The 15422-nt window shown below is 35.1% G+C and overlaps 1 protein-coding gene across 2 annotated transcripts in view; it reads left to right on the top strand.

Moving 5' to 3' along the window:
• Nucleotides 1–15422, top strand: part of GLRA3 (glycine receptor alpha 3) — a gene marked incomplete at both ends in the record, with an annotated part of 133539 nt that overhangs the window by 92641 nt on the left and 25476 nt on the right. For both annotated transcript variants that reach the window (XM_084883454.1, XM_084883453.1), the window contains 2 exons: nucleotides 3887–4024; nucleotides 7350–7564. In XM_084883454.1, the coding sequence (XP_084739580.1) occupies nucleotides 3887–4024; nucleotides 7350–7564 (353 nt within the window). The remainder of the gene's footprint in view (nucleotides 1–3886; nucleotides 4025–7349; nucleotides 7565–15422) is intronic.

The following is a 15422-nucleotide window of genomic DNA, read 5'->3' as shown; positions in this document are numbered from 1 at the left end:
CTCTAGCTTGCACTTTGAGTGGACCTTTTACATATGCAGGATTTTTAAAAAATATATTTATTTTTATTGAAGAGGGAGAGAGAGATAGAAACGTCAATGATGAGAGAGAATCATTGATCGGCTGCCTCCTGCATGTCCCCCACTGTGATCGAGCCCGCAACCCAGGCATGTGCCCTGACTGGGAACCAAACTGTGATTTCCTGGCTCATAGATTGACACTCAACCACTGAGCCACACTGGCCTGACTCTATGTATGATTTTTAACATCATGCTTTGGTCATTTGGAAAATGGAAGCTTAATGAGTTATTCATATTTTCTAAACATTGACACACATCATTGTACCATATTGAAAGGTCACATTTGTTAATGTCACCTTGAAGCTCATCAAAAACTCGTTTAGTATTGGGATAGTAACTTTTTCAGAATTCTAGTTACGACTTGAAAGCACAAATCTATCATTGACAACAAATCAGTCGGTGACCTGGGTGTGATAGGTTCACTCACTTTCTTTATTTTTAAGAAAACAGTTTGCCATAAACTTAATCATAATATTCACAGCTTGCCAGGCATGGCGTGTTTTGTGTTTTGTTTTGTTTTGACGTGAAAATGGTGTTTCAAAAAAAAAACCCCAGCTGGTTTATCCTGCAAATCAATCATGCCTGTGCTTTTCCTTAAAAGAATTAGTATAGTACAGTAGGCAGCTGACTTGCTTGCTACACATTTCCGATTTTGACACACAGAATTGTGAAAGTTATTTATATAAAGGGTCAAAATTTGATAAAAATTATCCATCAAGGATCAAGAACATTCTTAAATAGAAGTGCATTGTTCTTGCTGTGATCTATGGAGCTAGGGAGCACAATCACCGCCAGCAGTCTGGTGCCACTGCCTTTGACTGTGCTAGCGCACCAGAACTTTTACCCACCATTGTTTGTTCACCATCTGGGCAAACGTCAACACAGTGAAAAGCGTAAATTATGTCTTGTGATTATAAAGCACTTCAGACCTTGTGAATTCCATGAAAGGATCCTGCTGGAATAATGTTTCTAAAGCACAATTCTTGTCACGTCACTTCCCTGCTCAAGAGATTCAATTGTGTATCATTGCCCACAGGGGAATTTTTAAAGATTGAACTTTTCAACCTAGAATTTAAACTTGACACCACCTGACTTTAATGTATCTCTTCATCCCCTATGCTCCTCTATGCAAACTGGCTCCAGACCAATGAAGTGGTTGCTAGATCTGTTATAAACCTTGGGAGTTCGCAGTTTCTTTCAATGGATGATGCTATTTCCTTTGCCCTCTCACGTTCTTGATACAGGGGTCCTGCCTTTTCTTAAGATGCAACTCAAGTGGGCATGATAGATTCCGCCTTCTCAAGGCACACACCTCTTTGTACCTCTACCATGTCACTTATTTTCTACCTGGCAACAAGACCTCCCATTCCCTGTTGCCGAGCATCCCGGATGCCTTACATGCAGTTGGTGCTCAATAAATACTTGTTGAAGAAGCAATTATTGGTTGCATCAAGCTATTCGTTTACATGTTTCACTGCAGCTGCCCTATGAGATTTCTAGCTGAAGTTAAAATTAATGTTCCCTGAATAAAGTTCCTTTTGGTGTGAAGCTTATTACAGTACAAGGCAATTCAGCTCACAACATTGATCTCCTTAGCCAGTCTATTCTCCTTAACAATCTCAGACTTGTATAAAAGTCTGTCAGCCGAAAGTGTAAGGTTGCTAAAACACTTTGAACTGTGTAGAAGAGTATTGATTTGTTTTAAAGCTACGTTTGGTCTATTGAAGTAAAATTCTCATTTAGTTATTTTCCTTGGATATCTAGTAAGTTGCTCAGAATAATGAATTATCCCTTAAACATGCCATCGTACTATTTTTCCTCTTAAATATAGTACGGACCATAATGATTTCCAACTTAAATATAGTATGGACCATAATGAAGAAGCATAGTTTGATTACGAAATGCCCAGACCTTAATCATTTCATGTGGATGATTATTTAATACAAGAGCAAGCTAAATATGCTGCCCTATTAATGGCATTGGAGACCAATGAAAGTTTGTTTTTGAAGCAATTTCAGAGGGTGAGTTTTTTGGTTTTTTTTCACAGAAGCTTAAGAAAAATGTAGAATGTAAAAACAAAATGAGGTTTCAGTTCATTTCTCCATTTATCTGTATAACTTGGGACAAAACTGCCCATATTGTGTCTTTAGATATTTCAGGTATGGAAGGATAAAGGTACATGAAGCAAATAAGAATTGGTGCCTATTTTACTATCTTTTGATCCTTGAGAAATGTACATCTATTTTCTCTCTATGTAAGATAGTATTTATAATAAATACATCAAAAGATTTATAAGTAAAACCTTCTATGGTTAGCAAGCAGATCATTACTTGAAGGGTTCAATGAAATGTATTCCAGTATGAGTGAGTCCATTAAGTCCTTGCTGTGCTACATCCAGAGGTCCAGAGCATAGTCTTGCAGACTCTCTATCTTCCACATCTCTCTGGAACCAGAATTCAGATGGACCCCTGCAATCTGGATGACTTTACAAACTCTACCAAGTAGTGCATGCTCCATGAAGGATCCACTACACTGATGGTAGTGCTGCTATTAAGTTTGACAGCAAAATCCAGATAATCTAAAGAGATCCTCTAATCACTGATGTCCTTGTGACTACCATCCCCATTGCTAGGGGGGTGGCTGATGCCAGGTATTCCCAAGAGTCGGTGGGTGCAGTTGGGTCTCTGAATTAAGCTACTCCCACCACAGCTAGACCTATTCTTTTCCAGATATTGGGGGAGGGAGGAAAGGTAATCAGTTCCCTCCCTTACCCATTATTCTGTTTGGCCTAATGTGCACCAAGCCTACGGACTTTAATTATGCTTATGGCCTCTCCCTTACAATACAAGCTACAGGAAAATTTCTTGGGAATAGTTTCCCTTGCTTCTTGGACCTAGACCTTCTGCTTCCTTTACTTGAACACTTGACTTAGTTTGGAGACCAGATCTGCTGCTTCTCTCTTTCTGCCTCGGTGGTGGTTGTGCATTGTAACAAGACTCCCCTATGATTCCATTGACTTCAGGCTCTCTCTGCAGCAGCTTCCAAATGTACATTTAATTAAGTTCTCACTCAGAAGGAAGGAAAATATACAATTCTGCTCTTTCCTAAGTAATTCTCCAATAGAAATGTGAAATTTAATTTGCTAGAAGGTGCCTCTTTATTGCAAAATACATTAGTTCATTCTCTCCTGAACTCTCTGTAAGTGCAAGAGTTTCTTCCTGTGGATTTTCTTTGTACTCTGATTTTTTTTCTGAATAGCAGACATTTCTATTTAAAATATTATTTTGTTCATTTTTGGACTTGGAACCTAGATGCAGATTCCATAAACTAAAATAGTTAATTATTAAACGAAGGAAGGTATCAGCTCTGGTACTTCTCTACCCCACCCTCTTTTGTTATAGCTGAGGTTATTCCTTAATCAGTGACAATTTCCATTTCAGTTGGAAAAAGTCCTGAATAATTTGAGAGATGGTGAGCAGAAATCCAATGGAGTAGAACCAAAATGAATTGTTGAATTAATCCAGTAGTTGCCTATATCAAGGAAAGAATGTATATGTATGTTGTACTTATTAGTAGCTTACTATACTTTATTACATTATTTGATAAGTATTCCACATGAATAGATTTCAGTAGAATTTTGTGAGATTGAGTAGTTCAATGGATAGAATTAAGATGACAGTGTTTGGCCTTCCCATTCCATGTACTGTAAACTGTACAAGTAGTACAAGCAGAGTGTGTGCTTTTTCATCTCTTTGAATGCCCTCTAATGCTATATATATTTTATTTATTTATTATGCTTTGCTTATAGTTGGATACACAATGAATGACCTCATTTTTGAATGGCAAGATGAGGCACCTGTACAAGTGGCAGAAGGACTCACTCTGCCCCAATTTCTGTTGAAAGAAGAGAAAGATTTACGATACTGCACTAAACATTACAACACAGGTATGCTGCATTACAACTTGTGGTTTTATGGTAGTCAGATGATTCTTAAATTGTGGTGCTAGGTTAATTATTTTTACTATTTATAGCTCAATGTTTTCCATAGTAATGGAACAGAATATGGAAAGTTACAGGTGCTTTGACTTATTGTTATATAACCAGTTTGTATGGGACCAAAGAAATGTTTGGTGTTTAATTACATTTAAATATGTTTGTGTGAAAAACTCATAATTACAGAGTAATTATGTTTCCCAAAAAAGTTCTTTAATGTCTATGTGAATAATACAATTTACTTTTAACGCTTCTTGGGATGTAAAACATTGTGTTTGTTAAAAAAAGGAAAGAAATTGCTTTTTTTAAATTTTTAAGACATCAGTTGCTTAAAGTTTTGGCCACAATTTCATGCATTTAAGGTATGGTTACTTAAGCACCTACTATTCACACAGACACAGTATCTTTTGCCTTTGAGGATAGAAGCCAAAGATAGTTATTCACATAAAGAAGTGATAGATTCAGTGCATTCATGAGATCTGCTCACCTCTCTCAACTAATACGGGTTATTCCATAATATCTATACTAACTGTCTAACCTATTCCTACACATTCTGTTAAACTGCCCTCCATGGAGGCATCCCTCCTGTGTTAATGCATGCGTGTCCCCCCCCTCCCCCCAAATCAGGTCTGTCTTTATCACTTTATTACAATAACTGATTCTTTTGGGCTCAGCATTTCCCACACCTGTGATCTGACCTTTTACCATACAAGGCCTTTCATCTTTTTTACTTCTTAACCCATTCACCATCAGGTGAGAAAGTTGCTGCCCTTTTCTCACCCCTTATTATAGTTCCTCAGGAGGGAGGCTCATATTCATTTAGTAGAGAGTTCAAGTTGAACACCTCTACAAGACAACAACGGGCAGACAGGACAACACCAGTGTCCTTGCTCAACCCTCTAGGGGCAGTTTTAATGACAAAGAACTTTCCAAAAAATACTAGAAAATATCTAGAGTTGGTTTGGGTGGTGGGCTTGTTTCTGCAAGTTTTGGGTGGTGGGTTGTTTCTGCAGGCTGCTGTAACAAGGCGGCACAAACTTGGTGATGTCACTTGCCCCAAACCCTCTTCTGCTTCTCTTTGCCTTGCTCTGTACATGGTTACACTGGATCACTTTCTTATATTCACCACACTCATCCCTGCTTCAGGTCCTTTGTACTTACTCTTTCTTCTATTCCCAAGCCTCTTTCCCCAAATTAACCCAAACCTGTACTCTCACATACTTCAGGGCTGCTCTTCCAATGACTCTTCATCACCAGTACATGTTAAACACCCAAATCCACTTCCTTCCTCCTCCTGCTCTCACTGTCTGAAATTATACCTTCAACTGATATGTTTACCTATATGTTATTTGTTTCTCTCATTACCATACATTAATAAAGTTAAGGATTGTATCCACTTATGTATTTCTGGGATCTGCTGAAGTACACAGATGCTCAGTAAATGTTTATAGAGGAAAATAATAGAGTGGATTTTAACATGGAAAATTTGTCTGTTCATCTGAGAATATTAAGAAGCCTGTCCACCCTAGGAAGAAGGGGGAGAGGAACCATTTTAATCTAAACAGGAAAATTTTCCTTTAGGTATATATCAGCAAAAATGCTTCCCTTCCAATTTTGTTGAAGGATAATTGACTGAAATTATAAGATCATTAGTGTATAACGTGATGATTTGATATAAGTATACACTGTGAAATGATTCTCCCATTGAGTTCATTAACATTTCATCACCTCCTATATTTACTTGATGTGTGCATGCAAAAACATTTAAGTTCTAGACTCCTAGCAAATTTCAGTTGTACAGTACGATGTTACCAACTATAGTCACCCTGTTAAACATATCCTCACAATGAGTGCTTCTTTTTCTTAAAAATCATATGAACTGTAAAGAATGTATTCAAAGTACCCAAATAATTAGCAATTGTTGCTGATTATACCATGAGATTACTTGAATTGTTTAACAGTTATATCATAAAAATGCCTTATTATCCTTGCTTTATTTTATTTCATTATTTTAAAGAAAAAAACTTTAAAAATTATATTTTAAGAGTTTTAAACATCTAAAGTATTTTCATATACTTCAAGAGTGGTTCTGCATTCTGTATGTATTTGATAAATTGATAAAAGGATCATGTTTAGCTGGCATATATATTTCTGACTACTAAACACTTAAATGTGGAATCCAACTTTCCCAGATTTATGAAACTCTGTTAAAACTTTAAGCTCTGGAATCTCATCCATCCCTTCTTCCTGCAGCACAGACCATGCAATACTGGAGCATGTGGCTCAGGTCACAATAATAGAAATTTTGTACTGAACCCTACACTAGCAATATATATACTAGCAATTTTCCCAGCTGTGCTCTTTGATTCTTTCTCTTATAATAAGATTAGAGAATGCCCCTTAAAGAAATACCAGTGTATTAACTCCTTGACCTTATCCTTCTTAAAATAGTTTGAATAAGGAAAGAATAAAACCAAGAGTTAGATGGTTCAGATAAACAACTATTTTAAGGAGAGGTAACATGGCAATAGAGTAGGAAATAGAACCAGGGAATAAGCATAAATGTCAACAAAATGTTTAATTAAACCACAATTTATGCCTCTATTAATTACTCTAATAGAGAGTAATTATAGAACAAATGTATCTTAGGTTTCTTTTTTATTAGGTGTGTTCTTAAGTTATGTTTGAAGTTATCAATGGGAAATAATATGTTTTCCTATTTGTTAGCATTAATAGTTTCTAAACTATCAATGCATAAAATAAATTACTGATATTGCATTTAAGGAACTATTCAGCTTTAATTGTATTTATTCTTTAGCACTGACTTTAAAGCCAATGTAAGGGCTTCTGGAACAAATAGTAGTACCTGACTCTAAATAAATACTTGAAAGCACCAGAAACAGTCAATGAACAAGAAAAAAACAACACAGTCACTGAGTAATTTCTCTCATCAATCTCAGAGGTATTTGTTAGAATCAAGTGAAATAATGGACCTTTGAGTAGTTTGATAAGTATGCAGTGTTAATCAAGTGTGAAGTAATAAGAATACTATACTATTTCCTGAAACAGTACCTTCTCTTGTCGTTTCTAGATGCTAGCAGAAAAATAAGAAAAAATACTTTTCAGAAATGGATTTGCATATGTGATTTAGGATCCCTTTTTGTTGTAATGGAAAATTTTAGGTCAAAATTATGGGGGAAACCTGCAAGATGTGATGCCAAAAAAAAAAAAAAGACCTACTTTTACCAATTACTGTCTTTATTTTGCAATCAATTAGGAAAGTTTACATGCATAGAAGTGCGATTCCATCTTGAACGACAAATGGGATACTATCTGATCCAGATGTATATTCCCAGTCTCCTGATTGTTATTCTGTCATGGGTTTCATTCTGGATCAATATGGATGCTGCTCCAGCCAGGGTAGCTTTGGGAATAACTACTGTGCTGACTATGACCACACAGAGTTCAGGATCCCGAGCTTCCTTACCAAAGGTAAGTGTACACAACAGATATACAAATATATTAATTAGCCCAAATATGTATAGATACATATATATATCATTGTTAATTTTTGTCAGATCTTTTTCATTAGTACTTATTATTCATAACTGATTTTTGAGTAATGACCAAGGCAGAAACATTTGTAAAACATAAAAATTGATAAACAAAAACAATTTGCACATATGCAAAATTGATGAACACAGACAATAGTGTAATGAAGGCCTAGGGAGGGTTGGAAACCAGGTGGATGGGGGCAGTACAGGTGACATCTATAATACTCTCAACAGTAAAGATAAATGAAAAAAAGAAAAAAAATTTGCAAACCAATGATATCATATATTTATAGTTATAACCCCCAGTTATTTAAACATCAATAATACTCTGATACACTACAGAATTTTACATTTATATAGTGTTACATTTAGAAATCTGCCAAATACATAGATATAGTAAATCTATACAGTAACTCTATTATTTGTTTACTTTAAAAAATATTTTTATTGATTTCAGAGTGGAAGGGAGAGGGAGGGAGAGAGAAACATCAATGATGAGAGAGAATCATTGATCAGCTGCCTCCTGCATGACCCACACTGGGGATCCAGCCCACAACCCAGGCACGTGCCCTGACCAGGAATCAAACCGTGACCTTCTGGTTCATAAGTTGATGCTCAACCACTGAGTCATGCCAGACAGGCTATACAGTAATTTTAAATGATAGCACAATACTCCATTGTATGGACGTACCATAATGATATACTTACTATTAGGATTAGCACAATAATAAACATTCATGTAATGAATGTTATAAATATATGCACATATACATGTATATGTGTTTATATATACACGTGCCCACATATATACATGCACATATATAATTTTATATTTGTGTCATTTTCTTAGTATAAATTCTTAGAACTGAAATTGCTGCTCAAATAGCTGTAAACATTGAAATGTATTGCTAAATTTCCCATCAGCAAAATGTATACCAAAATACTTGTATTTCACAAGTTTTATATGGGAGTGTCAATATTGCTGTACTCTGAGTTAAATATATTATTTTGGGCAGCCACAGGTCAATAAAAAAGAAAGCTTATTTAATACCACAATTTTAGGCCATGCTGAGCTTCCAGAATTAAAATAAGCTGTTTTCTTTATGAGTTTTTTTTAAAAGACCCCATTTTTTTCAGAAGATATGTTGAAATGAAACATGGTCTCTCTTTTCTTCTATTTGGCAACAGAACAATAGAAAATTATTTTCTTCTTCTCAATGTCTTCTAAGAAAGATATTTCTCCTCTCTAAATTAAGTAACTATAACTTGCAACGAGCTTCTCTATTTCCTTTGCAATGACAGAGATATAATAAAACAATATTCATTTACCCCAATGATGCGATTCAGTGGTTGAACATCTGTCTATGAACCAGTAGGTCACAGCTTGATTCCCAGTTGGGGCACATGCCCTGGTTGCGAGCTTGATTCCCAGTGTCAGGTGAGCAGGAGGCAGGCGATCAATGATTCTCTCACATTATTGATGTTTCTATCTCTCTCTCTCCCTCTCCCTTTCTCTCTGAAATCAATAAAAATATATTTTTTAAAATGGTATTCACTTTTTGTGTGCATTTGATGCAATCTAATTACGATGCCAAGTACATTGTAAATATACAGTCATGGCTCCCATAATCCTTCCTATGAATTGCATTCTATGTTTCAATTTATTAGATTAAAATGTTCCAATTAATAAAAGTTGATGACAGAATATTTTATTACTAAAAACGTTATTTAATATGGGAAGAACTTGATATTTAGCAATGCTCCCTCTGCCTTGCTAAGATCTAATGATTGCCTTTCAAAATGAGGTTTGTTTTTTAAACACCGAATGGTATTTTCAAAATTATGCATATTAACTAGTGTTTTGTAAAATACTGCCTTAGTGAAAATTGTAAATCTGCATATAAGGTTAAACTAATTATTCTCAAAGCTTATTTATACAGTGGTGAGCAAAAGTAGGTTTACAGTTGCATTGTGACATTCTTTTGAGTTATTAAAGCTATTATAATCATCATAACCTACTTGTCTTTTTCCATAGGAACAACTGTAGACCTACTTTTGCCAACTTCTGTATATGTCTCAATGTCTCAAGGCCTCTCTGAGTAATTTGTAAAGGAAATTGCCAGTGTCCTCATTGATTTTCCTCATGAGCTAAACAGAAATCAAAGTTTATTTGCTCTGTAAGTTGCCAATCAGAAAGAGGAACACAAAATGCTTTATAATGGGAAAGTTCAGCTTCTAAGAGGCACAACATAAAGATATTTGGATACTGAGACTAAGGCACAATTGGGAGACCATAAGATTATTTAAGTGGAAGAAGCAGAGATTTTAAAAAAGCAGTAAATTATAAAAAATAGAGACACAAGTTTTTTTGTGTTTTGTTTTTTGTTTTGTTTTTAAGGAAAAGAAGGATTGGGATGACAAACTTTTTTTCAAAAATTAAAGATTTTTAAGGCATTTATTTCACTGTGATCTCAGGGAAAGAATGCACTTTTTAATTATATACATAAATGTGTAGAAAACTTCTACCTCTCTCAAATTATAGGGACAATCACCACTGGAAATGTGGTAACATTTCATTCCAAGCCACAAAAAAGAATTGATTAGTAAGATGATATCTTAAGAGAAGGTGACCATATCATTTTAGGCTTTGTGATAGCTGAGGAATGGGAGATTGAGCATATTTAATTTAATTAAATACTTTAGAAGTCAGGGAAGGCAGATGATGAATAGCCAGAATAAACAAGAATTAACCTATTGTGATGAAATCATTTAAAAAGTAGAACATTTCTTTAAAATTCTGATTCTGTGATGGGGTGGGGAGGGACTAGAAAGGCCAGATGCAAGAGTCTCACATTTGCATTTAAAAACAGATGTCTGAAACCTTGGACCTTAAGATCTGCTGCTCTCAGCCTCACAAAAGAACTCCTAGGTGCCAGAAAGACTTACACTAAGACAACCACCATTGTCCTACTGACAAAATTTAGGAAGCAGGAAAACAAATTAAATTCAGGAAAACAATCAGATTATCAGGCGTTGGAGGAAGAAACAATAAATCATTAGTTTATGATAACTACTTAGTGTTTTGTCCTGGCTCTTTGCCAATAATCTCTTGTACAATAGAATACAAAGGACTCGGAGTAGAGAGTCTCAAAGAACATACCTTAACCATCACCTTAACTACAGAGTTGAGACCCCTCTCTGACACTGGCCTCCACAGTGTCGTGATAAATGAAGCATGTAATAACCCAAAGCAAGAAAACTCCTGTGATTCATTTCTTGGAACTTGAAACTACTGGGCATTTCTGCAGTACCTTCATCAGTGGCCCAGTGAGGGTGACGATGCATTCTCCTGGAAATCAACTTTTTAAAGTTGTATATTTTGATGAACACTTCCTAACACTGGAGAAGAGTGAATGAGAAAACGGTGGTGACTGTGGGCTATGGTAAAGATTAGGTTTAGTTGGGGTGGTTTTGGCAGGATTTCAATAAGCAGTGCTATCACTCTGACTTGCCCGTGGAGATAGATAGAAGGGGTGGAAGTGGAAGGAGAGCAAATTGTTGTTGTCCAGAGCAGATGATGGTCCAGCTAGATTGGTAGCAGCAGAGATAGATTGTAGCAGATGGATTTAGAAAAAGGTAGATGTTTTTTGTGAAGGTGTATTTAGGGGTGAAATAGACATGATTTACTCATGAACTGGACATTGAGGATTGATAAAAAGGCAGGAGTGAAGCATAGCATTTGGGCAAGTAACTGGGCAAGTAGTTGGGATAGATACTGATGGGGAGTTTGGTGAAGGTAACGGATCTCTGGTTGAACATTTTAATCTTGATATCCTTATAAGATAACCACGTGGAATTGTCAAAAAAGTCAAAACTTCTAAATTTCTGACCAAGGGCTCAGATTTCAGAGAATAAACTGGATAATTTTCCTTAGTTTAAATGAAAGCCCAGGAAGAGGAGGAAAAGATGTATTTGTGGCTTTGGACCTTAAGATCTGCTACTTGGACATTAAGATCTCCTATTCTATGTTAGAAATAGACTTGAATATATAAAGTGTTCTCTCTCGTTTCTTTTCCTATGGCCATATCTACCCCATATGCAGAACAAGTATTCAGTTTAGTTAAAGGTAAGAGCTACTCACAAACCTTTCTTTGAGATCTCAACATTGTGTGGTATTTTAAAGAGATATAAAAATCTTTCCTGGAAGGGTTAAGTTTAATCAGGGTAAAAATAGGGATGGTAATAATTATTTAATTATATATATATATATATATATATATATATATATATATATATATTTTTTTTTTTTTTTTAAGAGAAACATCTATTTGTTGTTCTACTTAGTTATGATTTGTTGGTTGATTCTTTTTTTTTTCTTTTTTTTAGATATATTTTATTGATTTTCCACAGAGAGGAAGGGAGAGGGATAGAAAGCTAGAAACGTCGATGAGAAAGAAACATTGACCAGCTGCCTCCTGCACACCCCCTACCGGGGATGTGCCCGCAACCAATGTACATGTCCTTGACCGGAATCGAACCTGGGACCTTTCAGTCCACAGACCGACGCTCTATCCACTGAGCCAAACCAGTTTCGGCTTATTTAATTATTTTTTAGTATAAATTTGATTTATACTAATACCTTGTTAAGATCTTGGAACTGGGGGAATTATATTCTTTATTAAGCAAGGGGATGGCTAGAAATAAAAGAGAAGAGACAAAGTATTATTTAAATTTAGAAACTATGGATTCTATAGAAAGAACCCACAGTAGGGAACTCTGGGAAAGCATGGGTATTCTACAATATTACATATACTTTACCCCTTCTGTTTCCTTCCAAAGATCAATTATTTCCTATTAGGGATCTACTCCCATTCCTTTTTCATTCTGTTTCATAGGGACCAGCTAAGGTCTAGCTCTGGTTCGTGTATTCCATTTTGTATCATTCACAGAAATAGATGAGTGTCACCATGTACACACTAGTTTAGTCTTTTAGAAATGAGCTTCAAAGTCATTATCATATCAGAGACTCTTGAAATTAGGATGTTAAACAGAAAGATATGTGCATGCATACACGTGCACACACACACACACGCACACCCACCCAAACATAAACTTGGCAGGGATGGGAAATCTCTAGATTCCAAGTTCATCCAAACCCTAGCTCTTAACACAATATTTACATTATGAGATTCATGGGGCTATAGGCACTGCTTCAATGCAGGTATACTGCAATTATTTTGCATTATAAACAATCTCCAAATCTTAATGGCTTATCAGGTTTTTTCTTGCTCAGAGGCCTATGCTTTGCCTGTCCCTCTTCTGGGCTTGTCTGAGATTGGCTGATTTAGGCTGGGCTTGGGTCTAGGCTGCAAAGTGGGTGCAGGTCCTCTCCCTGGGTCTTCCCATTTTGGGACCTCAGATACTATAGCATGCTTTTCCCATGGAGGAGTGCAGGAAAGCAAGGGGGTGAGCAGATATATGAAAGGTAAACAGTCACTTCTGTCCTCATTCCCTAAGTCATAACTAGTGGGGAACTCTACTTCCACAGGGAAGCCTAGGAGAGAAACAGAGGGAAAAGGGGATTGTCAACAAATAGTCTTATCTATAGACCTCAGATCCTACTATTGCTAAAACTTCCTATCTCCTTTCTTAGACCTGAATCTGTCATATCAACAAAAAACAAGGAAAACAAGAAGGGACAAAAGGGTGGAGAAAAGAAAATGGGAAGATTTTATGTGATTTCTCCAGTATGCCCCACCGCCATGGCCATGTCCTTTGGCATAGAGTTACCAATCATCAAAAAATAAGAAACATGTGAAATTTCAAAGGTGGCTAATCAATTCAAGTAAATATTTCACGGAAGCCAGTAGCTGATGAAAATTTACCCTAAATTGTTTCCTCTCACTTTCCATCCATTCACTTTGTCTGTGAAACTCACGAGGAGCAGTTTTTTGAAAGGACAAACTATCTTGTATGTATTTTGATCCTTAGAGTGTAGCTCAGTCCACAGTATGTGTCTATTGAGTAAATGTCATGCAGATATTTAAAGACAATGTGACCTTTTAAACATTTACTTAGTACTGAGTCTTTAAATATTGACTTCATTTGAAAAGCAAGAGTATGTAATTTTTTCATTGCTCTAAAAGAATGTGAGAACTTAAATTACTTTTTATTAATGCATAGCACTGTTTTTCACCTGAGAGTCACCAAATTAATGAAAAAGAATTTAAATATTGCGTATATCTATCTCACACCATAATAAAAATATCAGTTCTTAGAAAACATATTAAGTTTTTATTTTTCATAAAGATGCCAGCTAAACAAGTGATTACAGGTGTTAGAAAATACAAATTGAATGGTTATTTTTTTATTTGAATAGCATGATTGTGTGGGTGCACAGAGATCTATAAGTAACATTACATTAAAAAAATAAAAAAATGAAGGACTTCTATTCACTATTGTGTTCTTATCTAATTAGTTCTCAAAATATATGCTATTATCCTTCTCAAAAATACCCTGCAGTTTTAAAGGAGAGGAAGTTATAAATGTCAGCAATGATGGAAATAGGGGGAGGGGCTACAGAGCAGCCAGGTTTTCCTATTAACATCGCAATTAGTAACTATTGCTCTTAGTAATATTGTGGTCTTCACCATTTAAATACAAGATTCTAATATTTAGTCAAAATATACTTCAATAAAGTTTAGTACAAATGTGATGCAAGTGGGTTCATTTAAAGTTTATTAATGTGACAGTAGTTAACAAGTAAATATACTTTATAATGCATTTTTTATGTGGGCAATATATTTAATTTTTTTAAATTTTCATTGAACATAATAACTTGGTTCCATATTCCATTCATTAGGTGGAAAAGAGAAAAAGAAAAAGGCACAGGAAATGAGATAATTATTCATACCTTTTTATTAAAATCATAAGACATAATGCACCTGAATATCATCCAATTTGATAAGTGCTTTTTTAAAAGATAATTCCTAAACATAGGTGAGTCCTACAATGAGAGGAATGGGTATTCATAGGTATCTCTTGTTCTACATTTTACCTTAAAGCCTACATTTAATGGGCTTCATAGAGCTCATTAAGCTGAAAATTAGCAGTTATTAAGCATGTCCTCTGTAGTTGACATTGACAAAGAAACACTACATAAATTCTTAAATCTGAAGGCATAATTTAAAAATAAGTGTATTATCAATCAGAAAGTTAAAATATTTTTGAAATGACAAAATGCTTTAGCTTTAGCATAAAAGTAAATTTAAAAACAAAAATATATATATATGCAACTTTGAGATAATTTTACTTAAATAATGTCTTAAACTTTCTTTATTGCATCCGTGTATATCCTAGAACCATATCACAAACACTCCTGACAGATAATAATGGTTACAAAATTCCCCCTTCCCAGTAGAATAAAGAATTTGGTCCAAAAATCAGTGTGGAAAAGCACCTACCAGGCTTTATGTCTTTTTCATTTCTGTTTGAAGTTATAAATAAAGGCCTTAGAACTCAGAAAACACAGGCATATGAAGTAGATTATTACAATAAAGATGATGTTGTGGAAACACAAAATATCCAATATTAAAATGCAGAGGAGAGAGAAGTCAACAGTATAATTCAATTTTAACGGAGCAGGTAAAAAACAAAACAAAAAAACCCACTATATTAAGAAATGCCAATAACTAACAGCATGTAGCTAAGAATTATTTCCAACAATTAGATGGAAATTTAATTACAGTTTCATCTAAGTGTAAACTTGAGTCATATCCTATAAAACTGATGATTGT

The sequence above is a fragment of the Pipistrellus hanaki genome (assembly GCF_964339955.1).
Source record: "Pipistrellus hanaki genome assembly, chromosome: 5".
Classification (NCBI taxonomy): domain Eukaryota; kingdom Metazoa; phylum Chordata; class Mammalia; order Chiroptera; family Vespertilionidae; genus Pipistrellus; species Pipistrellus hanaki.
The sequence above is the reverse complement of the archived record's forward strand: the minus strand, read 5'-3'. Positions and strand labels throughout refer to the sequence as shown.